Raw genomic sequence first — 27,461 nt, forward strand, 5'->3', positions numbered from 1 at the left:
CCAATCAATTTTTAAGAACTGTTGAAGCAATCCTGTGCCACCTCTGCCACATGTTCCTCTTCCCATTGTTGAGTGACTATTAGTAATTAATTACAACCTACTGTCATGAGTCTCCTTTTCCCTCTGCTCTGATCTTTTAGCATGAGTTTGTGGCTTGACATGGGTTAAGCAGTTCAGATGCCACCCTACAGGAATCCTAAATAGGCAAAGCAGGGCTACTCACTATGGACTGTGGCGCCACTGGAAACCCAGGGATTACACAGACCACTGTGGATCCACCATCTGATGTCACTTGTCCTTTTGCTGTTCAGATGAGATGATGAGGGAATTCCTTGCTCCTACAGTCAGTTCTACAGCTTGCATCAGACAGGAACCCTGCCAGGGCTGCTCTCCCAAGGTCATGCTGGTTGACCCATGCAGGCTGGGAGAGGATTTAGGATCACTTATCACAATCCCATTGTTGTTAGCCTTCTTACACACCACTGGAAGGGAACTATCACCCCTCAAATCTAGCCATGTGGCCAGATATAACATAATTAAGTAAGACAATAAGTATGGATACTTGTTGATTTGGGGCAGATGGTAGGAGTCATGGGAGTAGCTATACAAATCTTACAGTTTCAAGTATTAAGACAAATCTTGAAAATTTCCATTTTCATAATGGTAAGAAGTCTGTTCCTCGATGTCTTGAGTTACTTGCTTTTTCTTCCTCCATTCCCTTCTCTGTACTTCACTGTTTTGACTGGTAGCACCATACGTTTTCTTTGGACTTACAAAAGTTTCATTGTTCATCTCTGTTTCTTCAGCCAGTTCATCCTGATCAATTATGCCACATTTCTCTTCACTGAGGTTTTCGGGGTCAGCCCATTCCTGCTTCTCCCCAGAAGCAAAGATAGCATAGAATATCACACCACTGTAATGCACCAGGGCTGCAATCAGAAAGACGTTCTGCCACTCTTCACGGGTCTGAAAGAATGGTACAGGTCTCATTAAGTTTCCAGTAACAAGAAATTTTGCTGTCTGAATTAGGCCATGAATTAGCACATATTGAGGAATGACTGTGATCACTGTTTGATTCCTGATGCTGAAGATAGAACAATTTACGAGAATCATTGTAAAAATGATTTTTTTTATAACTATAGCAAATACAATAAAACTTGGAGTTTTTTGGGTTTTTTTTTCTCCCAGAGAAGTTTCTCTCTTGCATGTGAAATATTTATGGATTTGGAAATGCAGGGATTTCTCTAACAACTACATAATATTATTGCAGATCAATGTTTGCTTAGGAACCCTACTGAGGGGGTACACATGCGTTGTAGAGGAGTTTTCCAAGTCCTAAAAGCATTGCATAGTTGTATGGAGATATTGCAGAGACTTAGGCTCAGGTGGCATTAAATAATATCTGCCTACACAGATAATTAGTTATAATAGCTGAGAATTAGGCCAAGGTAGAATTTTAAAAAGTGCATGTTCAAGACAAACAAAAAGCAGCTGCAGAGATCAATAATGGAATGGCATCCCCAGGAATCTTTGAAATGCCTTAAATTTGTTGCATTAGCTAACCCTTTTTCTAGAAAACATGGAGAAATGTTACCTTATGTTTTGTCATTGCACCAACAATGAGTGGGCACACCATTCCTGACAGCGTCCCCACGCCGTTGGAGATCCCCATCAGAATGCTGGCATAACGAGGGGCTATGTCCAAGTGATTCACATTGAACCCTACAAAAAATGAGAGAAACAATCAGCTGTACAGCATTGCACTACCAGGCCAACAGGGCTTTCTACAGCCATTCTGGCTGAAGAAGACAGAAAAGGGTATTAACCTCCCTACTACACAGCTGAAGACTATGTTGTATAGAAAAAAAAATTTTGTTTGGCCCTGTTTAAAGTGTCTGTACTTTCCATTTTTTCATACTGAAAGAGTGAACTTGGAAAATATTTTTAATTAAGGAATCAATGCCTCAAATTAGTGAAATGTCTTCTATCGTTTTATTTATGTGGTAGTGTTTATAATTCATTTCTTTCAGTGTTTTAAGTAGCAGTATAACAACATGAAGAAAGAGAATATAAACCAGTAGGAAAAAATCATTATCTTTACTGTAGTGTGTCTTCTGAGCATGTATTTTATTAAGAAATAAAAACAAATACTAAATATCAGCTCAGATAATTATCATTCCTTAGGTAATGAAAATTAGCCATATTAACTATGGTTGATCACAAGAAGTGACAATTAATTCCAAGAACATGGTAATAAATAAGGTAAGAAGTAGACTACTGGGAAAATCCTGCAATAAAAGTTGATTGATAGAAATGGCCCGCTATGCAAGGACCTCATAACTGAGCAGCAAAACTGCTTCCCATCTGCAGAATCCTGAAATAACTGAAGACTAGCAGTGGCTTTGCTGGTCAATTTTGTTCAATAGATCCATGTTCTTGGCAGTCTTCTTGGGAGATCTTCAATCTTCTTAAGAAAAATCTTTAGTCTTCGTAACAAAAGTGTTTTTTACCAGTGATGCTGGTACTGATGATGGCACAAAACAGCTTGAGACTACAAAATGTGGGTGAGACTCGTGAAAGTGCTAGAAACAACTTCTGGAGAATGGCTGATTGTAGGATGTAACAGAGGGAGGGCTGACATAGAAAGCAGAAACTGGGTGATAGGGCTGGGGACAGGATTGTAACTGATAGCCCTTGTGCAATACTCACTTCAGAGTAATTCTCTCTTTCCTTTTAGGCATACAGTTAAATGGGATGAAAAGGTGACTGACAGTGTAAAAGTATATTAGAAAATAACAGCAGAAAGCTGGTGTGAACTGGAATCAATAAAGAGCAGGTTCTTTTCAAAGCTTCATGTCCTGTGTGCAACATGTTTCATAGATACTGAAGTAAATTAGTTCTGGTATGGGAAGAAATAACAAACACGCCATAAGCTGCCATGTTAAGAGCAAACAAAATAATAGAAATTATGACAGTAAGAGCACTGAGGATACTAACATCACTTTCATCATGAATAGTAAAAGCAAGAAGATAGGATTAATTCTTACCTGAAATTGCAAAGCCACTGAAGCCTACTGCTAACACCAGAAAGGAAATAGCCACACCTTTTGTGTGAGAATAACCAACCACCAAAAGCAAGGTTGCTTCCATTCCAAAGCCTTCAAATGAAACATATGAGGATGAATTACATTTAAATTTCTAGTTGCCAAGAAAATACTAATAAGCACTATCCAGAATAGCAGCTTAAAATGAGAGAAAATTATTTTGTATCTTTTAGCTATTCTTGAACATAGGAGGTTTGTGCGTTTGCAGAAATATTTGTATATTCATTATTTGAGAATATATTATTTTTTTCTCGTCATTCACTGCTATATGAATGACCCAAGCAGTGGGTAAAGTCAATTCACCGAGCAACAGAGGAAAACAATGAGATAGAGACCTTGTGCAAAAGCCAGAAAAAATTCACAAACACACAAACATTATTGGGAAAGGTGAAAAACACTTGCCTTTGATTTCTCTTGATTACAGTGGTGTCAGGTATTCTTGGTAAATGGAACAAAAGAAGGTTTTACATACAACTGTGATACCAACACAACAGGACATCCCTGAGAATCACAGGGAACTTCCATTACTGGAAATTAACATTTTTTAATATGTAACATCACAATCCTTCTGTTTTGTTTTGATCTAATGACACTATTAATATACCCTGAAAATGCAATGAATTTGATCATCGTTTCTGAAGATGAATAGATAAGTTATGTGGTATCACTGGCTGCAGGCATCTCTATTTCTAGGAGCCCGTGCCATATATAAATAATGCAAGCCAGCAATTTGAAGTGGGCAGCTAACTGCTCCACAGGCTGCCAGGCTTGAAGTCTTTTCTCTAATATCAGCCCTACATGTCACTGATTTTTCAGTTCAGTGACTGAACTGGAAACAAATTATTTTGTGCTGAATTAAAATTGTCCTGTCTATCCGTCACTTTTTACCCCTCACCCTAAGCCTTTCAGCCTAAATTTGTCAGTGGGTTCTGCTGGAAGTAGCAATGGGAACATGGCCAGTTACTTCAAAAATGTATCCACTGGGAAAGGGCCTACCCAGAACCATGGTACAGAATTAACTTTGTCTGTATGAGTTTGCAGGATGAGGCCTATTTGATTATCCTATGCTATTACCCATTCAATTATTAACCAGGCTTCTTGTCTCCTCCCTTTTCAAAGCATGCTCTTATGAGTAAGGATTTATGTCATGAGGCACCAGCTCTCCAATTAATGCTTCAGATTGACCCGCTGCAAATGCAATCCTGAGTAAATTGTCTGTTGTTGCAATTAAACATGGGCAAAACTATGACACTTGCATCAACTGCAGCACACAATTGAAATGTCATGTTTTCAGAATCCAATAGTACCTCCACAGTTCATGACCTTCCTTACAGTGGTAGTGGTTAAGATCTTCCTGCTCCGTAAGAAGTCAGCTAGCTGCCCTCCGATGGGCACAATGATTGTCATGACCATGTGAGGAACTGCTGACAAAAGGCCAACCTGCAATCAGACAAATGAGTGCTTAACAGTCATTTCTCCTTCCAGATTCAGGGGCAAGAGAACAAGAACCATAATATTTCTTCATCTCTTTTTCCCTGCATCATTTTATCTGATTACAGCAGATGCTCAGAAGTAGGTGAGGAAAGAAACATCTCCTTGTGGCCCAGAAACCACAGCACAAGTGAGAATCTCACCTTAGAGATGCCATGCAATATCCCTAGTACTCATGGTTACTCCAAAGAGTTGCACAGAAGATTGTTTATATGAAATTCTATCATAGACATCACAAAGCCCTGTCATACATTTCCTGATACTGGAGTGCTCTGTCTTGGTTTTCCACTGCATTTATATATTTTTTGTTATTGATCTTCTTAAGGACCTCCTTCTGGAATAACAAATCAGTCCCTGTTACCTGCCTCTGTGTAAAGGAAGGGAACACCTGCACATTGCATAGGGACTGAAGACCATACAGCATAAAGCCTGACATAATGATAGAATTTTACAAATTATTAAATAATCATATATGTAAAAACATTAGTTTATTTTTATTCTTGTGGGATTACAGCCTACAAACTGATGTTCATCTTCTTTTCATTTTCACACAACCCCAGAATGGTTGAGGTTGAAGGAACCTCCTTCTGCTCAAGCTGGATGGCCTAGAGAACTTTGCCCAGAAATGTGTCCAGGACGTTCCTGAGTATCTCCAAGGATAGAGATTCTACAACCATTCTGGGGAACCTGTTCCAGTATACAGTCATCCTCATAGTGAAAAAGTGTTTCCTCATGTTCAGAAGGAACCTCACATGCTTCAGTTTGTGCCCAGGGCACTACTGAAAAGAGCCTATTTTCACCTTCTTTACACTCTCCCTTCAGATATTTGTACATATGAATGAGAATTCTTCTGAGCCTTCTCCAGGCTAAACAGTCCCAGCTCTCAGCCTTTTCTTACAGGAGAAATATTTCCATTCCTTCTCGGTGCTTCATTACACTCTCTCCAGTATGTCCATGTCTCTCTAATACTGTGGAGCCCAGAACTGGACACAGTACTTCAGGTGTGCCCACGCAGTGCTGTGTAGAGGGGAAAGGTCACCTCCTTTTAGCTGGTGGTCTTTGCATGATGCAGCCCAGGATACCATTATTCTTTACTGCAAGGACACACTGCTGGCTCACGTCCAGCCTGGTGTTCAGCAGGACCCCCAGGTCCTTTTCTGCTAAGCTGCTTTCCAGCTGGGCAGATCCCAGCAGGTACTGCTGGGCTTGCTCCTCCCCAGCTGCAGGACTTTATGGTTTCCCTTACTGGGCTCCAGGAGGCTCCTGTCAGCCTGCTTCACCAGCCTGCTGGGGCTTCTCTGTACAGCAGCACAACCCTGCAGTGTATCAGCCACTGCTCCTAGCTTGGCATCATCTACAAACCTGCTGAGGGTACACTCTGCTGCATCACCCAGGTCACTATTGAAGATGTCAAATAGGATCAGACTCGATATTCTGCCCTGAGGCAGAATTTTAGTGATCAGCATGTCATCTTCTAGAAGCTTTTCTTTGAAGCAGTAATTTAGTGAGATGTTTGAGTTTATTTTCTGGAGTGTGCAACCTTGTTACATTGACAGTCGGTTTTACACTAGGTTTAAATTAGTGAGGTTCACAGAGATGCAGCTCTAGAATATATGAAAAGCAGTTCAGAATAAATAGATTTAGTTTTTTCTTAATATCCCTCTTTTCCATCTCCCTGCTGTACTTGGCCATTTAGAGTGTCATTGCTACCAAGCCACAACCATTGCTTCTCCTGCAGAACCTGGGCACACAGTGCTCCCAGAATAGATAAATAATGATGTTCTTTGTTACCAGCCTTAAACTTGCTTGAAAATAACTACAACATAGAAAGTATGTATGCTAAATGATAGAGTTTTTAACAGTTTTCTAAAACAATTTTTCTGTATTCCCCATTCATGCTCCAAATAGGGAGTGTAACAATTCTGATTCTAATGAAATGATGGTGGCACAGAATATAAATCTATAAAGAATTCAATCTTCATTGTTAATGAAAAGTCACAAAAATCACGAAAAGGATAAAAATTGCCTGGTTAAATGGTAAACAGACAACACCAAGCAAAATGTGTATTTCTATTTAATTAGTGTTTTTTCATGGTATGTGGGAGCTTTTCATCAACTATTTCCCAAAATAACTTCTTCATTCTTTCCTTTTTCTAATAATTTGATGCTTGCATACTTTTATTTCTACGAGGTCAGCAGAAGTATGTCATCCCAAATACTGGGAATGACCTACTGTAATGATTCCAGGTCTACCTGGTTCTCCTCACACAAACATAGCACTAAGTGCCATGTCCAGTTATCTCTTGAACATCTCCAGATATGACATTCACCTCTTCTATGGGCAGACCATTCCAATATTTAGCCACCCCTTCAGTGAAAAAATTCTTCCTGATGTTCAACCTGAACCTCCCCTGCTGTATCTCCTAGGTCAGTGCTTATTTTCAGACATTTACCTTGCTTATTGCAAATCCAAAGACTTCTTCAAAGTAAGCAGGCTGACTTATAAGGAGCAAATAGAAGGTCCAGCTTCTGCAGAAATTTGCCACAATGATTGCATAAACTGGCATTGAAGTGAAAAATCTCTTCCAGGGAGTACTAAATTTCTAGGGAAAAAAACCACAAAATTGGGTAGACAGAGGCAAAATAAAGAACCAACATCTTTTATTACCAAGCCTGTTAGGTACATTGCATACAACTTACATCGCAGGTCACTTAAAATGCAAGTGAGATATATCTCTTGAATTACTGGCAAAGAAGAGGTAGAGAAATTTTCTTGGAACACTTAGGATTTTTAAGATGGATACTGCAATACTGTTGCCCTGATTACTGACATTGCATGAGGTCTTCTGGAATCCTGCTATTGGGATAATGGGATCAGTAAAAGAATCAAAGAAAGCTAGAGAAAACTTTGTGCCATTCCCCACTTTCTGTCATGGTGCAGTTTAAGGCATTCTTTTGAAAGGAGTGGGAAAAAAGGGTTGTCCAAGCTAAGACACATGCAGTAGAGCAGCAACAAGCAGCTACCTGCTTCAACCTCACTATTCTAATTCAGAAAAAAAAAGGCCTGTGGTACAGAATTTAATTTTTGTAACTTGCTTTTTTGCCATTTAAAAAAAAAAAAAATTATTATTATGCTCCAATACTACATACAGCAGGAAACATACTTCAGAGACCTATTGATTTTTATAGAATTCCACTCAGAAGCTGAAATCTGTATCTATGGCAATACACATTGATATTCTCTTTTTTTAATAAAAAAAAGTTAATTTTGTTTTACAGGCTACCCTATGCCTGCAGTTGTGTGTGCACCCATGAGGTTGGTACCAGCTTCCTCTGCAGTAAAACCAGCATACTGCAACGAAAATCCATGACCTGGAACAAGTGTGTGTGTGTCTCCAGCCAAGACCTGATCAGTCAAATTTCAGATGCATACCCAAAAAGACAGTCTGGTATTTTACATTCCTAGCAAGGCATGTAGAGGAGCAAAACACGTAGAGGAAAGAACAGTAGTTACTTTGTTCCAGAATGTTCAAAACTGAAAGCACTAAGGATAGACAGTTTGTCAAGAAACACCCTTGTTTTTCACTACTGGCAAAAAAAAAAAGTTGTCTAAAGGAATGGAGGAAAGTTTGATGGGAAAATAGTTTTTAACCCAAAGTTTCCAGGACCTTCCAGGATCTTCTCAGAGAGAGGATGAGAAGACTTAGAGGACCTGAGCTGCTGTGAGAGTCAGCAGGGCAGAAACCCAGTCCTAAACTACTAGATTTGCAATCATCCTTAATAGGAGCTCAAGAGGCAGCCAGATAATTTAACAGCTGCAGTCAGATTCTTATGTAGTTAAATCCATGAATATTTTTTAGAACAAGCTTGAGAGTCACTCAAGAGGAGACCAGAATGTGTGTTACCCCCTCCCAACCCATCCCTTCCCTCCGTAGATCAGAAAAGCTCCATAAGTCAAGAGCCTAAAAAGCATTATGTGTCTTCCTGTACTCATCCAGTCCAGCTGCAAGAGCCTGATTCTGTAATTTTCTTGAAAGGAACAGCCCCTAGTTCCACCTCACTTAAACAGTATCCATCCAGTCATATGCCCATCTTCTGCAAAGTGCTCACAAATGTAAACAAGGAAAGCCTTTTTTTACTTACACTTGAATTAGCTAGGTTGGCTCCTTCTCCTATACTTGTTTCTATATATGTCCTTTCTTCACTGGTTATTGTTGGATGGGCAGCAGGGCTCTCATAGGCGTGAAGCAGCCAAAACACGTACCAAACAATCCCAAACATTCCTGAAGATGCACGAAAAGCAACTTTGTTTTCAAAGCCAATAAAGTTACACTTCAGTATCTGCAAGCTTTGAGGTTTGTCTAAAATGCTAGTCAAACAAAACCTGCATAGAAATTATGCCCAGGGAAGTAACAAAATATATCAACTAACTCTGTGTGTATTTTATGCCTGCTTGCAAAGCATTTAAGCATTTTGTCACTTTTATTATATTATACATGGGGCATAGAAAAGGCAGGAGGAAAGCTCTCTGTAGAACCTAGGGAAAGAAAAAAGCAGGCAGGCCATGATGTGGTTGCAATCTGCATGAAGGGACTTCACCATAAGATGGCAATGGCAAATCCTGTGGTGTGTCTTGTATCTCCAGGGAAGACAGAGAAAGCCCAAATGGGCTGCTGATGTGCAAGGCTGGTTGGAGCCACCTCTGCCATACACTGTGAGGGGAAGAATAAGGCACCACAGATCAGCCACAGGGCCATACCCATGGTACCACTTTGTAAAGGTGGCATTGCTTTATTAAAGATGGGCAGCATGGGGAAGCTTTCTCAGGACAGAAGTTTTCAGGTCCCTTTGGCTCCCTGGCAGCAGTATTTGCTGTAACTTTCACTGTCAGTGTGCACCCTGGGGCAGGTCCCACACAAGCGTTTGTGCTGCAGAGGAACCTTTGCAACTGCATCCAATCGTGTCACTGGGTGACCATGGGCTGTAGCCTGGTCATTACAATTTTACAACTTTTGTAACAGATGATTATGAAATGAAAGCTCCCAGAATCTGCAGTAAGTAGGGAACAAATTGGAGCACCCCTTTGCAACCTTTTCATTCATCAAAACAACTTTGATCTATCCTTGTTAGAGAGGTTTTAGTAAACGACTGGCAGTACTGATCTAGTGGCAGATGTCCTTCATGTTTGGCAACTCACCGTAAATATAAAAGACTGATGACCATCCTATATACTGTACCAGCACACCTGCCAGGGGCATGGCCACCACCGCACCTGCATATGACCCTGAAGAGAAAACAGATTAGTAAAACATGTCAGCTGTGGTACACGTGCCCAACTTCATCCAGACAGGTGCCCATAAGAGCAGGACTGGATGGATGTGTTTGACTTTTTTTATGGACATGGAGAATGGGATGGAAGCTGCAAAATTTTGACTGGGGTGACAGGAAGCACTGACGCCTCATGGGTCACCAGTCTCATTTTGCCAAGTTGTGCCCTCTAGGGAAATAGGATTTGCAAATCCAAGACTGATGACAAACCACTACAGAGGCATAAGCTATGTGTGTGCAGTTGAGTGGGAAATCCCACCTGGCACTGTGGTGTATGTGGTGCTTTTTGAAGAAGATAACTGAACAAGTTTCAGTAGCTTCATGGAGGAATCCTGATGATATGCAGATATGTTGGGAGGCTCTTGTCATGGCCCTAGACCCATGGCGACACAAGCACTGGTAGCAGAGAGGGTGCTCAAACCAACCCTGAGTCTGTGTAACCATGTTTAATTCATATCAACAGCACGAACAAACAGCTGGAATAAATAGGCAAATGTTGACGGGGATAAAAGAGGATAACAGTGTGGTCTATGTCAAGGTTTCTGACTGGGAAATACATAATACTGGTGAAATATATGGTCTTTTGGAAAGAGATGAGTATTTAAGTGCAATCTAGACAATAGGTTTCAGTGCAAGACAGTGACAATAGCTTTACATGTGAAGATTGTTGCTCTGAATTATTCTAGGAAATGAGGTATTTATGGTTCTGAGAGTAGGACATGTTTTGTTAATAAATATTTGTTAATGCTCTACTCATTAACAAATACTTCTCTGCAATGATTCACAGAGATCCTTCTCCCTCAACTTAATGTAATTCATTTTTCCTACAGCTTTCCGACAGAAAAGCCCTAGGCCAGAATGTAGATGGAAGAACCAGGAACCTGCTTAATCTGGATTTTCCTGATTTTTCCATTGCTCCTATGCACCTTTCAAAGGTAAGGATCAGTGATCTGTAGCCACTAAAATGGGTGTCAAGCTGAAGAATCCGTTGATCTTTCTCTAGAGATCCCACACTAGGAATTTCAAGGAGGGAACACTGAGGGTGGAGAGGCTTTCCTTTGGATCTTTCCTTCTGCAGGAATTGAAAACACCTAAATAATAAAAACCTGAAGCCATCCGTAGTAAAAATAAAATTCCCACAATATACAAACATGGGGCTTTCCCCACTTGCTTCAGTCCTCCTTTTATCCTTTATCTTGTGTTTTAGTGCTGTATTTTCCCCAGCCACACAACTCTAGTGCTGATGGACAGAATTTTTTTTCCTGTGACTTTTACATTTTTACTGAACATTTTCTCCTACTGACATTAATCTTCAGCTGTCAGCATTGGAAAGGGACACAGAAAAGAGAGCAGAGTACATGTCTGATCATAACTCAAAACAGAATGAAGCAGAACAACTACTGGCAAGAAGTTACATCACCTCCACTGCAGTATATTGAGCAATCAGCCTAAAGTACTGAAGTCCTTTTCAGATAATTTTAAAGTGTGTGCTTGTTTAGGAGCATCCATTGAGTGTGTATAATAAATGGAGTCACTAAGGATGAAGCCAATAAAAAAATACAACATAATTTCTCTCATGTGAACCTCTAGACCCATTTTAGTTTATTATGAGAGCCATTTTGAGTGTTGGCTTTAAAGGATAAGATGACGACATACTAAACAAAAAAGTACTCACAAGTTCCTAAGCTTAGGGTACAAGCTGATTGTAGCAAAGGACAGAGGGTTTTTGCACTCCTTCAAATATTGAAATTAATAAAATAAATCTGATAGGGATAGGTGCTTACATAAACCATATAAGCCCATCAACTCACCACAGAACGAAGTGGTAGCCAACCTGCTTCTCTCCAGCGGCGGGGCCCACTTACTCCACATCCCATGGCAGGCTGGGTACGTGACGCCCTGGCAGACATTACACACATCACATGATTTGCTTTCACTGCATTCCACTTGAAGTATCTGCTGATACTGTCCCTCCTGCCTAGCTGTTTGTCACCATGGAATGATATAGGAAGGGTTAGGTAAGTCTGGAATAACTCGACTGTTTCAGTATAAAGATGTTAAACTTATCTGAATTGCCTATTACTTGAATAGTAATATGTTCTGAGGTAAAAACACTGTTTAGTATTATGCAGTTGATGATACAAGGAAACTAATATAACTAAAATTGCAGCACCAGAAACATACATTTTTCTTTACTTAAAGAAAACTTAGAAATATAAATCAGTATAATTAAAAAATTATCATCTCAAACTGAGTAGCAAGTAAAACGATATATTGATCAGAAACCCTGTTCGAAAGAGATCTTACGACTTCTAGAACCAAATCTCAAAATCAAACTCTGAGAAAGGACAAAAATGGTGTGTGCTCCTACCTCCACCAAACCTTGAAGAATCCTGACAAACATCACACAGCCATAATGCACTCTTGCTGCAGAAGGGATGATCATGTTCAGTGTAGATGTTAGAAAGATAGCTGCCCCAAATACCCTATGGAGAAATGGCAGACAGGGAATACAATTATTATCTATTCTTCAGAAGTGTTCTCGTATTCCACTTCAAAATATTTATAAACTTATTGAAAAATATTTTGTTATGATTATTTTTCTTTTTTTTTTAAAAAAAAGTATTTAAATTGTTTGCATTTCCATGTCTGAAAACATGTTCACAGGAAATATATGTCACTTCATTTTTGTGTCCAGTCTTGTTCATAGTAGGATTAATGGTTGTGTTATAGCATGAAAAATTTACCATCAGAGAACAGCACTGTTTTGTCTAAATTCTCTACACCTACTGACAAAAGCAACACCCCATGCCTAGACAATTCATTATCTGAATGACAAGAAGGCACTAAACACATGAGCACAAAAGCAAAGAGGCTGAGTAGGCTGGCAGACAAAAGTGACAAAGGAACTGATTTATATAGAAAAGTCTGAAAATATGAATTGGAATACAAAGCCCACAGTCATATCTTGACATTTAGGAGACTGCTTTAAAAGCCAAGTAAACATTTAACTGAGAAATAAGTATTATTTATCTCTCTGTTGTGATCCCTGAAGAAAAGATTTTTGCCTTTTGATTTCTTACCACTAATAGAAATATCAGATCTGTTATCATAACACTATTGACTCAGGGAACTACTGCAAACTATGTGAATTAATAACCATGTGAAAGAAGAAACTGTAACAAAGAGAACTCTTTTAATTATCCAGCTATCTCTAAAGACTGTTTCCAATCTCTGCTACTTCTTTTAATTCCAACTCTTAATATGCATAAATTTATACTGAGTTAGAACCACTCTTCTGATACTATTTAAAGGGTTGAGTGTTGTTTCCACAGAGACGGCATCTTTTCATCAATTCACTGCCATTTATCCCAAAGAAGTTGATCTCCACTTGGACAAGAAACATTCCTGTTTTTTTCAATTCAGTCACATATTCTTCTGTCCTCCCTCCCACGATCCCTGGGCAGCTGCCACTTCTGAATCAAAACAGACTACTCCTCTGCCTAGCAGGGGGCTCCTACTGAAAATTGATATCAAGAGATGCCTCATGTTTCATGCATCCACCAAAAAATACTGAAATCACATTTAGATGTGTGTTTGAGGATAATCAAGAAATTAAAGGGATGGTGTCAGTAAATGGCTGATGAGCTTTTTGGTGGAATGCAGATCTACATCAATGTGGATGAATGTATTGAGTAAATTACGCAGTGTTAGAGGTTTTATGGTGCAAACCCATAAAGCACTCGGTATTTTCAGTCATTATGAGATCCATCTGAATCCCACACTATTACAGATAATTGTGTGCCTATATAATTACAGAAGTGCCTGGGATGGGCCATCCTTATGTATGTTCAAGGTTGCACAGCTTAAACAAGCAGCAAAGGAGTCTTTGCCCAAATCTGTAAAGTCAGAAATAGCACAGAATCCCATTTCCCGAGTGCAGCTGGGACAAAAGAAAGATTTTCCTCTTTTTAGGGCTGGTAGGTTCATTGGCCACAGAACACCTGTTTTCCTGCCCTGTGTCTTATCAAATAACCCCTCTGAAACTGAAACTTGGCACCACTGGTGAACCTACCTAAGCAGAAATTAGTTGGGTAAACAAGGAATAAAAGAAAACCATGGACTTAGTGAATCCCATTACTGCAAATAGAAACTCTCTTTGAGCTCAGCTCTTGAGCCATTTTTGTTCCTCAGCAAATTCTACTCCTAAACCCAGTTATGATGGGCAAATCCATAATGTGATGTTGTAGTACAGCATTAGATTGAGTTGGAAACTCACATGGGGATAAATGCAGAGCTTTCTGTGCTTGTGCACAGTCTGTACTTAAGGAAACACTTTGCTGACAGAACACATCAAGTTACAGTATAAACATGGCTGATTTTACTGTTTGCAAGTAAATTAAGGAAACAAAAGCTAAACTAATAATATGCTGAATTATTCAGCCAACAGTATGCACATCTGTGTTTTGGATCCCTTCTGCTGCAAAAGCTGGTGGCAAGACTGGAAAGGCTGGAGAAGTGATTAAGCTTAGCTAATTTATTTGGCTTACTCGGCAGATGGAAAAACATTCTGCCTAGGCACTGCTACGTGGCAGAGAAATGAATAATTGAGGATGCGAACTGTGCTGAAGAAGTAGTGCAAGCCAAACTCTGAGTAACTTTTGGTTATGGACAGAAGAGAGTGGGACTGAACAGTCTGGGTGATTCTATGGGATGTCGCTGTTCTGGAGAAATTTCCACAAGGGCATATGGCTGGGAAGAACATCCAGGCAGTCTTGTAACCCCAATAGCTCTTTGCAGAATGCAGAAAAGAAAGTACTTTGATCTGTGGCAAAGTACAACATATGATTTGTCTTAAAGATCTTTTCCAATTCTGACACTATCTGTAGATAAGTCACATCTTGTTTGCAGAGACTGAAATTAGTACCAGCCACTTTTTTTTAATTTTAATCTGTAGATCCCAAATATCCTTAATATGCACATCTCATGAGCTCATTCACAACCAGCTGTCTTCAGACAGCCTCCCTCTCTCTTGTGATCATGTTCAAAGCTCTGAAGACCTTTTGAAGTAAAGCCCAAAACCAAAGTTAACATTTGCAAAAATTAGCTACTTTTCTTATTCACATTTTCAAAAGCAGTTGAATTTTAAAAAAATAAGAAAAATTGGCTGACAAAGACATTGATCATAAAACAAAATCTGTACAAATTCTCAGACTTCATCAAGAAGAAATCAGGAAGCTCTACTAGAAATTCTATACAATCTTAATTACAGTCAGACTGTATCCAGCCATGGCCAGGATATCTGTACATGAGGATAGATTTGTGACGTCAGATCATGAATAGTTCTGTGATTCCTTTAGGCCCAGCTTCAGTCCACTGGGAGGAAGGCCAAACACTGCCAGAAAACTATTGTTTGGTGTTGAGCTAAAAAGCACTAAGGCAACTTCTTAAAGACAAATGCTTTAACCATAGCTGTTACACACCATTAGGTGTGACTTTCCTTGAACTCTCCAGAAAGCATTATTGTTTAGAGAAGAAATGTGTAAATATTTGAGATGGACAAGTTAAATTGAAAGAATCAGCTCTAGACCCATAATGGAAGTCTTGTCCTCTGAAATAATTTTTGATCACAGACATAAATACTGAATGTTCAGCTTCAGAAGTGCACTTCTGAAACACATTAATTCACTGTTTTAGTAATTCTCATTTACACAGTGTGAAAAGGTTGTCAGGCTCTGAAGCTTAATTCATTTGCTTGTTGTTTTCTTACCTGTTAGCAGCCAATTTGTTTGAGATGAACCCTCCTGGAATTTGTGTCACAATGTAACCCCAGAAAAAAGAGCCATGAATGAGTCCTACAGTCTCTGGATCCCAGTTGAACTGGGCTGTCTGCAAAGGAAATGGGACACATGCTGTAAGATATAACACACTCATTGCAAGGTAACTTCTGCTTAGAAGTTTCACATAGGGTCACCTCGTGCTCCAAATCAAGCCTCTTTACAGTGGCTGCTCAGGTTTGCTGAGCTTAAAAACCCCCATTTAAGGCAAAAGGGTGGTCAATTCCCCTGTGAGGTCACTGCTTTTGCTCCTAGGAGAAGGAAAGGTTTCAGCCATAAGGTAGCTAATGCTGGACCTTCAATTTTGCCACTTGCCACTGCTTCTCCCTGGGCTCCTTAAACTTGAAGCCTTTGCTTTCAGGACTGCTCAGAGTTACAAGAAGAACCTGATACCTTTCAACACATTCATCTTCCCAAGATTATCAAGGTTGTTTAAGTCCTTTGAGTTGATTTGCCTCCTGGTCAGATTTGTTCATGGTTCTCCTCTCAGGGACGAACTCTGATCGTCTACTGTCAGCATTAAATGGCATGGGAGCAGAAAAGAGTTGGGGGCGAGGAGAAAATCTGAAGACAAAGCAATCTGAAAATGAAACCAGGTAACACTAGCCAGTGACTAGTTTACCTTTTGTTAGAAGTGATGCCAGTTGTAGGGCTGGATTTGGATACAGAAGGACAGCCAGAGCCTGGTCATAGGTGCTTCCTAGTCAAAAATGCCTGCAGCCAAGAGAAATGCTTTTACCATATACCTCTGCTTTCACTATATACCTCATCCTTGAACACCAAGCAGTTTCAGTCCTCTCAAGGTTCTTCCTGAACAAGGATTTTTCTATTTCCTGATGACATTTTTTGACATACCTTGTTCAGAAGAGGGATGTCAATGCTAAGGGCAAAACATACAGAAAATAAAGAGAGGGTGCCCTTTCTGCCCTCCATTGTAAGATCAGTGCTAACTTTTTCTCCATGAGCCCTCAGTTCTGAAGAACTCTGTTGGAGCAATAAGAAACTACGAAGTTGTGCTTTATGATTGTTTTCATGCTAATCACATGTCTGGGAATGGTGGCTAAGCATTCTGTGAAGAAGCAGCACAGATATCTTCTAAATTCAAAATCACTAAAATACCAAAAAGGATTGGCAACTCTAGTGATAAACCTTAACATCTCTTTTTTTTATATTACTTTCTGCATGTTAAAAGAAAAAGTGTTTTTCCCACTACATTGATTTTTTTGCTCACAAAGAAGCAAAAATGGCATTACTTAGCCAGACATGTTTATAGAAGGCTAAAGGGTTTCCCTCCCCATCAACACGAATTTTGATGTGTCCCACTTTCCCATGCTGAAGCAGTTCTGTTTAAACAGAATTTAACCTAATTTTCTACTAGTGATTTCCAGATGAGTTTCTAGGTAGTGTTAATTTCTGAAGGCAGAAACACCATGAGATATGGAAAAAGGTTCCTCCTGGTTCAGGAGGTGCTCATGCCCAAACACTATGAGTTTAGATTTGTGGAAGGAATTTACTCCCATTGTCTGAAATTACCTCTTCTCAGCTTCCCAACCTATGCAGGCACATATTTTCTCTTGCTTAAGTGCAGAACCTGAAAGTCCCAGCAGGACCATGGGGAGCAGGGATTAGACTGAGTAAGTACAAATTCAGCAGGAAGTCTAAACATGGCTCCTATGATCATGAGTCATGGAGATGGGTATACTTTTAACGTTAGAAATTTATGGCAGACATCTACACTCTACCTAAAGTTAAAATATCTAGGAGAAAAGCTGATGAATATTTGCACAGCATTTCATTCAAGAGTCAAGATTCCTGTGGATTTTTTAGGATGTAAACATTCAAAATGTATCCAAAAATAAGTCAACAAGTAGAGCTAATGTAGCGGTTCAAGTTCACAAAATCCGTAACAGGACACTTGACATCACAGCCAAATACCAAGGGAGGATGGGCAATGCTAAGGTATGGATTGAACCTGCTGGGGTGCATTGATAAAGCTGTGTAGGATCTGCTGTGGACCACATGCCATCCACTGCAGATTTGAAAATGGCTTGGCACCTAGCTCTTAATAGCTCCAGACAACAATCCACATTGTCAAAAACCTGATGCCTTATTGCCAGTGAGTGCTTTAAGATCTTGGAAACTATCCACTGACATGAATGTAATGGCTGCAGCCCTAGATGAAACAATTGATCACTCTTTCTGCACCAGCATCAGAGCACATTTCCCTGAGAGAGAGTAAAAAGCAAAAGATTCTGCCACCACAGCAAAACCTGTCTACAACTGACAGATCAGGGACCTGGGAGACATGCAAACTAATTCAGTTCTCATTTCTGGTACTTATAGCCTCTCTATGACACTGCAAATCCTCAGATCTTAAAGATTTTTAATGTGGGTTCATCACATAAATAGGAATTAAATGCCTGCACATCTATGTGCATCAGGACTGATGGGTGCCCCTCCTTCTGTTTTTTTAATCTGAGTATACACAGGACTTGGCTATGTGGCATTTGGGTGATTTTGCAATGGGATCTGCTCAGAGGAGAGAGAAGAGGGTGTTTTCTCACCCGCAGCTCTGGCTTTCCATCGACATAGACAGTGTTGTTGTTGACCATCTCCACGATGGCCACGCCCAGGTTGCACCTGATGCCGAAGGAGATGCAGAAGCCCAGGCCGCTCATGATGGCGATGATGTAGCGCTTGGGCAGGCCGCAGCAGTAGCACTCGCACAGCGCTGGCCGGCGGCTGCTCGCCGGCACCGGCCGCCCCTCTGTAGTCAGCTCAAGGGGCTCCTCCTCCACGTTGGTGCCATCAATCTTCCTAAACAGATGGACAAAGAAAAAATGAAGGTGCCCTGTTGTCTCAGTAAAATTTGCTGAAAGGTGGACGGGCAGTTCCATGCTCCACAACATGCTAACTCCTGTTGTGAGGTGCTTGTCTCCTGGTAGTGAGGTGAGTTAATGCTGGACAGGCTCTGAAAGGCTAGCAGAGACTACACTTTTTCCCAAATGACTTCTGAAGTTTTCACATCTGAGCCATCTAGCCAGACAGCCAGCTGCAAAAGTGTTCACAGGCTGCTCGTGAGCATATCTGTGAGATATAACTGGAGGTCCGTTGTGATAAATTCCATTGACTGTTAGGAAAATTTATGTATGACTAAATTAACTATAATTTCTAACTAGATCTACAAAGCAGAGCTGCCAGTAGATTTCAAGAGAAAAGGGCAAATACAACACAAAGCATGGCTTCACTCAGCCCCAAATTTCTTGGCATTTTTTTTCTCCCATGAGACAAAAATCAGGGCTGTACAGCAGAGGAGAAACGTCTCTGGCATCAGCTCCCCTGTTAAAGACACAAAAGAGACGGGCCCAGACTTTCTCTGCCTGAAGGCATTTGAAGTCACATGTTCCCTCTTCTCTGAAATATCCTGCCACTACAAGGACTTCATTTTCTCCAAAGTGAACCCCTGCAACTCCTATTGTGGAACGTGTTGCCCTTTGTGTAAAATACTCACTATGAAATGAGATCTGAAGGCAGACAGGGGTTTCTGGACACTAGATTCACCATTCCTCAGCAGCAGAGGCTGAAAAGGCTTTGCCTGGGATCAAATTTGGTGTGGCAGCTGCAGTGCAGTTGGGAAGAACTGGGAAGAAGGGTGCCAGGGATGGGGCCTGAATGGGAGCAAATGGTACCCAGTTATGTCAGCCTGTGAGAGGCTGCCCAACAAATGCAGGAGTGCAGCTCCTCAGGCTTTGCATATCCAGTGTTTCTTTTTCCTACAGGCAATCTAGCTGAGATATTCATATTAAACAAAATGGCACTTCCATGCAATCTGGAATTACAAGACAGTGCAATTAAAATTTAATTTGGTCTCTCAATCTGATTGCAGCTATTAACATTGTGCTGCAGGACCAGGCAAAGTCTGTGGTAGGAAAGGTGAGGTAAGAAAGAACTAGACACACCCACCAGACCAGAGCTAGACAACTCCTTTTCTAGCATTACCTTTCTAGGCTTATTCTAAAATGCAGCTTATGGTTTTCCTGACATGCTGAAATACTTAAGGACATGGCTAGCTGTGAATATGTCACTAACCCACTGAGCACTAACTATGAGCTTAAGGTTAAGCCTTTACTAAGAGAGGCCTTGAACAGCAGCTTTTCAATTTTGGCATTGCTCTGAAGCACTGAGCTCAGGATCCAGCTCTTTTTGTGTCTGCCATGGAGTACTTTGAAAATATGAATAGTTAATTAATCTAAAGGAAGCCTAGCTTGCCATGTAAAATGATGAAACTATTTAATTCACTCTTTTCTGATAAGGAATAACTTATTTCCTACTTTCATACATCTGGCTGAGTGTATTTGAAATCTAATGTATGTATTTGAAATACATTTGAAACCTCAGTTTTCAGTATGAAAATCAACTGTAAACAAATGGTGACAGAGCATACATGGATGGGCTACATCTGACTGGATTGGGTTTTTTGGGAGCTCACAGCTTTCCCCAGTTGCTGTAAGTTTTGTGTACTACCCATAACCTAACAGATAGTACTCTACTCTAGATAGTTTGCATATACAAGTGGTAAGTATGGCTTCTTGTGCACTTAAATATATCTTTCCAATATAAAGTTCCACTTAAAAATCTCATAATTTTATGCTCTAGAGCTAACTGGAGCATCATTTACTATATTATTCCTTTTTACATCACAATATAAACCCATTATGTCAACCACAGTCTTAGCAAAAACAAAATAAGCATGCTACAGTCCAGCAGCTCATGTTTTCAATAAATACTAGAATCACAGTGGTTTGGGCCAGAAGGGAACTGCTGGGATTATTTTATTTAATTCCTTTCTCAAACCAGTGCTCACTGCAAAGTTAGATCCTTAGCTCATTGTCAGACTGGAGCTAAGACCTTCCATTCAAGCAAAGTAACAGAAAATGTGATCTTACTGTGGTGTTATTGCGAGTGATTGAGATCTTATGGTTCACCCACAGGGAAACAGCATTTGTTAGTGAAATGGGACTACAGAGACTAATTCAGTCAGGCACTTTAAAAAGAAGACACCATATATTCCATGCTCTATGTGTTAATAGAGGTAGGTGTAAACAGAATGAGACACTAAAATAAAGACCTCAGGAGGTGATAAAACAACTGAATAATTATTTTTTAGGACTGTTGTCATCTCCCAAGTGTCATTAACAAGCCAAAAGAAATAATTTGTCATCCTCTGACAGAATATAAGATATTGATGGAATTAAATCAATTAACAATTTTCAAATATTTGCACCTTTACCAGGCTCTATTTATAAGAGAGACATTAGACTTCAATGGGTACATTGTTTTGGGCAGCTGGCAAAGATTAGACACTTCGTGCAAAGCCAAAACATCTGGATGTTTTCAGCTGGCTGTCAATTCAGATTGGCATGAAAACATCCTTCTGCTCCAAATTCAGTGCTAAAAGTGATGACCTGGAACTAGAACTATGGACTAATATTATCTCTGCAGAGAAATTAATTATTCTGCCATTGTACTTGACTAAGTAAAGGAAGGAAGTTGAGAACTGATTCATCACCCCAAGTCCATACATTTTAACCCCCAGGGATTAATTTCAATTTTAATTTCCCTCTATACCAGGTTTGTCTTGATAAAATTATTTTGCAGTAGCAGTCCAAACATGTAGGTGTTAGAGCAGTACAGACATTCACACAGCCAGTGTCTGCACTGTTTTTTTAGTTTTATTTTATTGAACAGGTACATAATGAAGATATGGAAACTCCATCAAATGATGAGAAATTCATTTTCCAATTGATCCATGTACTTTTGTAGTGCCAGTGAAAATTCTTACTAGTTGTAGACCGATGACTTAGAAGAAAATTGCTTCAGGGCCAGTGCTCTACTCTAATTATCAGCCTCATGAAAAAGATGCAGGCGTGAATTTTCCTGCATAGGAAATGTTCATTCCTTAAATCTGTTTTTCCTTTTTTCAGCTAATGTAAAACACTTGGCAAATAAGAAGAGCTAAGTTATTTCAATCTGCATCCATATTCTGTGCCCAAAGGTCATTATAACTTTATGTAAAATTTCTCTTTTTTTATCGAATGCCTACTCTGGCATATACAGAATTTTAAAAGAATGAAAAAAATTTTAAAAATCCCTATCAGTAATAAATAAAATCCCCAGAGCACATATACATTCAGCACTCTGTATTTAATGGGGTTTTAGCAGAGCAGAATTAGTTCTTTATTAACGATAAATTGGGTGTACTAGAATTTAATTTCATTTTATTAAAAATTCATTGATTCTACAATGTAGAATAGTAATAAAAAAATAGTAATATTTTTTGTGTTAAAACACATTCTAGAATGGATTTCACCAGTCTTTCTCAGGCAGCTGGAGCACAATCATACACAATGTTCAAAGCTCACACCCACCAATCCAGTAACTACAATGATCCCTGCGTAACTCCAGAAACCTATACAGTAATTACAAAAAAATCATAAATCCAAGAGTAGATACAATCTCCTAAGATCTTATTAATTCTTCAGGGATTTGTCCAGGTGATAATTTCCCATTTATTTGATGCATTGGTAGAAAATCCCAGCACAAATGTCCAAACTCTCTTGAGTTCCTCAGGGCATGGGAGCTCTCTTGCTGGTTCCTGCACGGTGTTTACACAGAGCCCACCAAGGGGTGTTTGCCCTGGGGTGCTGCAGTGCAGCGCTGCACGAGTGCACGGTGCCCTTGCATGAGCAGTGGTGCAAAGGCACGGCTGGTACATCGGCTGGCCCTGGACACCCCACGCTGCGCTCACAGCACTGCACGGCCTGGGAGGCACTAAGCTCTCGCCGCTCGTGCGCAAAGGGAAAATCTGAGAGGGATAGCTCCATGATCCAGCACAGTCAGAGGAGCCCTGTCCAATGCAAGCATCTATCACCCAGCTTCAAGATGTAATTATGAGCAATTTAGGCTAATTCACCAAGGGACATCTACGCCATCCAGAACTACACTTCATACAGCAGCCATGTGGCATGGCCCATATGTAAAAATGTCTTTTTACATTAAAAGTGACAATTCTGGGCTGTAAACCCACTTACACTCTTCCCACTTCATCAGGAAGCCCACAGCTGCTGTTAGCTGGTCCAGGACTCCTGAAATCCTCAGAGTAGGCAAAACCTAAGATCTTACTTCAGTCTTTGACTTTTTCTTTGACTGCAGAAGGACCAAAGTGTTTGTGTCCGTCAAGAAGATCTGCATGAACTCTTTCTTTTCTGAGAAACATAAGGATGACAGAGCCACAACTCCGATATTCTTTCACCCAAGCCTTGAATTTTCTAATTTTTTTTTTACTGATGTTCTGTATAAAATTAATCAAGATAAAACCCCACTTTTGCATTTAAAAATTTATACAAAGCATTTACAATATTCTCTAAAACATCTTCTAAGATCTGACAAATTAAACAGCTGCCAAGAGAGGATGGCTCTTGGGTCTCTCAGTTCAGTCCTCCCTGCCTCCCTTCCAGGATCCAGACACCCTAAAGTCACCTCCTGGGAGCAGACTTATTTTTGCAGCACCCACCAAACCTGCACACCTGTGAGGAGGCAGTAAGGTGCTTTATGCTGCTTGTGCTTTAGCACTTGATCTGGACTGTGGACAATGGAGCAGCTGCCCTTGCCAGGCAGCAGCCTCTGGGTCTGCTCTCTTGTTTGCAATGAAAATTATTTAAAATAAATGCCACAGGAAGGCATAAACCAGTCATATTTACCAAAGTGAAAATGTATTTTTTCTACCCACTTCACCAGTTTTGACATCAACACACCACAGTCACTGAAATCACACTTGGAGGTCTAATCAAGGATGTGCATTATAATAATTCATCAAATTATGATGAATGATAGAAGAGAAACCAAATTCTTTGCTGATTTTCACCACATTAAAGACAATTGGATTGGATGAACAGCAAAGTCAAGGTTGCAGCTGGAATATAGGTATATGTATGAAGTTCATACTAAAATATGCCTGTTTCATTCATTTATGGAAACTTCCAAATATGACTGCATATTTCCTACAAGACAGATCAGCTTGCAGATTAGATCTGACTGCAGACATAGTAAAAAGATTTTATAGTTTGGATTATTTCCTCTGCTGATTGGTACATCTAAGGAAGGCTCTGAGATACCTATGTTTAAAACAAAAAATTATTAAGTTCAGCATACTTTCTCGTATCTCAAGTGATATTTGGGTTAATTTGATTCAGGAGCAGTGTTGCTGAAGTTGGCTGCCTGTTTTACCAACTATGTAGGAACCAGCATGACATCTTTAATACATGGCTACAAGAGGACAGCAGTCTGGATAATCCAAAGTGAGCCCAGTGTACTGCTACATCACATATTCACTGGAAACAAACCTTACCAGTGTTTGGTCAAATTCGCCAGCAAAGCCCACAACAAAGAGAATTTATCACTGAATAAATTACTTGAATCAGTGTTCTAAAAGATGAACAGATTTCCAGGAATTACTGTAGAGTGTTGTAAAAGTAAAAAATAGAAACGTCAGGTTTCATCTGTAACACTGTAAATTTAAAAAGTTAGGAAATCATGTAGAACACAGATAGTCTGTTCACATGATAAAGAAATAGAATAACTGCAGTGTGTTAAGTAAATTCTTACACATTTTCTTGTGATCAAAGGCTTGTTTAGATATACCAAGAACTATCTCTTTACTCAAAATAGCATTCCCAATACAAGGCGAAGGGGTGGATATGAAAGCAAATACAATTTAGTCACTAGAAACACCTTCAGCTAAAATGCTGGCTTGACCCACATAAAGATTTAAAACATAACATCAAGCACAAAAGAAATGCCACTAACCCCTCTGGCTCTCATCTACTGATTACACAAATAAGTGTTGTCAGTAGCCATTACTAACAGAAATAATCTTCTACTTAAATGAGAAATATATTTCCCTTTATGAGATTGGTCACCTGTTACATCAGATTTTCATTTTTCTAAAAAGAAAAATGCTCCATTTCTTGGATCATAAAACCATCAGGTTAAGATGAAAATCTTTAATCCTTTTTCTGCTTTTGCTAGCAAACAGATGCTTCTTCTTATCTCTCTAATTTGCTAGTGTCAGTAAACTCACACATACACATCTCTATTCAATACATTTACTGATTTGGAACAAGTCTTTTAAAACCCCAAACCTGTAATTTAGGAGCATTAAATCTAATTTCAAGAGTGGCATCATTGGGAATGTTAATTCCCATTAAATTATTGCTTTTTTTCATGCAAGCTAAACCACAGAATTAGTCATATTTAATTATTTAAAAGTTTTTTTATTAAACACTTTTTCAAGCTCTTTTTAATATTAAAACATTATTTCACAATCTATTTTCACCTTTTTTTGTTTAATATGAATATTCTATGATCTACAGTCATATGCTGTTGTAACTGCTCCTTTTACATCTGTTTTACAGCAAGCTGTCTCACTCTCTGCACTCAGATATCAATTTTGCAACTCTATATTCTGTTTTATGTTTATACATTTTTTTTTCTATACGGCATTTGCCTTAATCAGTTGAATCAATGGACCTGTCTGGGAATTTTCTGTTGGGTTTTACCTTCTCAGATTCCCCAGCGAGTCACTAATGGTGTTCTTCACCTCTTCCTTTCCTGGGTTAAAAAATCTTTCTTTCAATGAACCAAGCCCTTTGAAAGGCATTTTGTCTTTCTTCTTCAGTAAATCCCTTATGTTAAGGAGCATTCACTTCTGCTGTCATATTTCCCAATGCCAGAGTCGGGAGCCTCCACCAGTCCACTCGGCGACTTCTGCAACAACAACCAGTTGCTCGAGAAAGGAGCGGGTAAAAAAATAATAATAATTAAAAAAAATAGTCGTATTTTGCAAAGCCAGAAAAAAAAAGCTGTGGAGCGAAGCCCCCTCAGAAGCACTCAGGACTCGGCGTGGCCCTTGGAGCCGTGCGGGGAGCTGGTCTGGGGCCGCAGCCGGGAGCTGCAGGTGCTGCCGAGGGTCCCTGGGCAGGACGTGCTGCCTGCTCCACAGGCAAACCTCAGCCTGGCTGGCTGGGGCTCATCCTCAGTGCATCCCTCCCTCCCTCCCTTCTTCCCTCCCTCCCCTGCCTCTTTCACACCGAGATCCTGTGCAAGGTGGTGCTATAGTAACAGACACAATACCTGTCCTCAAGCCACTCCAGTTCGCTAATAAGACCTCATCTATGGCAAGGGCCAGAAGTTTATTAAATATTTATGAGTTCTTTCTGCAGGAAGGGAATTATTGCAAGCTACAGTTCCCATTCACTGTGTACCCCCCCGCACAGGGGAGGCCCCCTACCCAACACACTCGCTGGTTTGAACCCAAAGCTGCCTTCCCATGCCTGGTCATTTATTATTGATGTTGCTGGGCCCTTGGGCAGACAGACATGGAAGGGCATTGGTGCGATGCTGTTTGAATAAGCAGCAGAATACCAGCCATAAATTGAATCCATTGCATTTTTGAAACACAAATGGCTCAAAGAGGTGAACCAGTCCAACTCAGTGTGACTTCATGACAACAACACACTTTCCATGGCAGAAAGTACTTAATGAAAACTCTTGTGGAAATGCAGCCCACCTCTCCACTCATCATGCCTGCACACTGGCTGGAGTCAAATGAAAAATTTGTGCTTTTGGCAAGGCCTCAGATATTGGAATTAGGTTATGGACAAGTCAAAAAGAAATGGAAAAAAAAGCCCAAACAACAACAAAAATACCATCCAAAACAAAAAAAACCAAATTAAAGCCACAAATCATTTCATATATTCTCTCCCCTATCAGGGAGGCTTTTAGGTGAGGGAGAAGCAGAAACTCTGTAGATTGTTACAAAAGTGGAGTTTGTTTTTGGTGCATTACCTCACTGCTACAAGGAAAGTTAAATTAAGAACCTGTCAGCGCCTCATCGGGCCACCAGCACAATAGGAATGGATTTCCCCTGGAAGTCCCCAGCTGAGAGTTGCCATGTGGAGGGCAGAGAGCTGCCCACCCACCAACCACAGCTCCTGCTCTGCCACGGGCCAGCTGGTGTCCCTGAGCCAGTGGATGGGCTCTGTACCCTCCCTCCTGCCCTACCTACATCGTCCTTTATCTTCCAGGCTCAGGGACCACATTTCCCCCTAACTTCTGTTCAGAGCTTGGTCTATCCAGACTCTACAGAGAGAGAGGAGAAAAAAAGAAACCCAGAAAGTGATTCCTTCAGAGAAACAAACTGGATCTGAGCTCTTTTCACCTAAAATCTCCTCATTTGGGTGTTTGAACTGAGTGAGAAGGTTTGAGTAGGATGTAAATCTGGGCCAAAGCTGTGCAAGGACTATCCATCCACCACTCCATCCCTCTCCTGACTCCTTGCACAGGCCCCCAGTCTCTGGGGTTTTAAAACACTCCATAATACAAACACCAAACGTCTGAATTGTCCCAGCCCCATTTTGAGAAGGGCCATGTTGAAAAACACATTTTCTCAGGGTTATGTGAGGCAGGCAAGCAGCTCTCACTGAAATCTTTTATTCCTAGTATGAACCAGGAGGGAAGAAGAGAGGGAGAGGGAGTATACTGAGGATCTGAGAGTTTGGCTTTGCTGCAGTCTCTTTGTTGCAGCACTGGTTAGAGTTTCTTTCTCCTCTCTGAATAATTCATGTGATGTCGCGAAGTGTTG

General features: G+C 40.2%; 1 protein-coding gene across 1 annotated transcript; it reads right to left on the minus strand.

The window, feature by feature from the left end:
* Positions 1 to 550: 550 nt before the first annotated feature.
* On the minus strand, positions 551 to 25,547 carry LOC131593037 (vesicular glutamate transporter 3). The gene is made up of 12 exons (XM_058865202.1): positions 25,378 to 25,547; positions 18,325 to 18,577; positions 15,694 to 15,812; positions 12,295 to 12,409; positions 11,735 to 11,822; positions 9,793 to 9,879; positions 8,739 to 8,878; positions 7,049 to 7,198; positions 4,412 to 4,544; positions 3,048 to 3,158; positions 1,595 to 1,722; positions 551 to 966 (listed from the first exon to the last, which is right to left on the minus strand). The coding sequence occupies exons 1-12, from the start codon at positions 25,518 to 25,520 to the stop codon at positions 628 to 630; spliced, it is 1,806 nt and encodes a 601-aa protein (XP_058721185.1). The 5' UTR covers positions 25,521 to 25,547; the 3' UTR covers positions 551 to 627.
* Positions 25,548 to 27,461: the final 1,914 nt, after the last annotated feature.

This window comes from Poecile atricapillus, chromosome Z (assembly GCF_030490865.1).
Source record: "Poecile atricapillus isolate bPoeAtr1 chromosome Z, bPoeAtr1.hap1, whole genome shotgun sequence".
NCBI lineage: Eukaryota > Metazoa > Chordata > Aves > Passeriformes > Paridae > Poecile > Poecile atricapillus.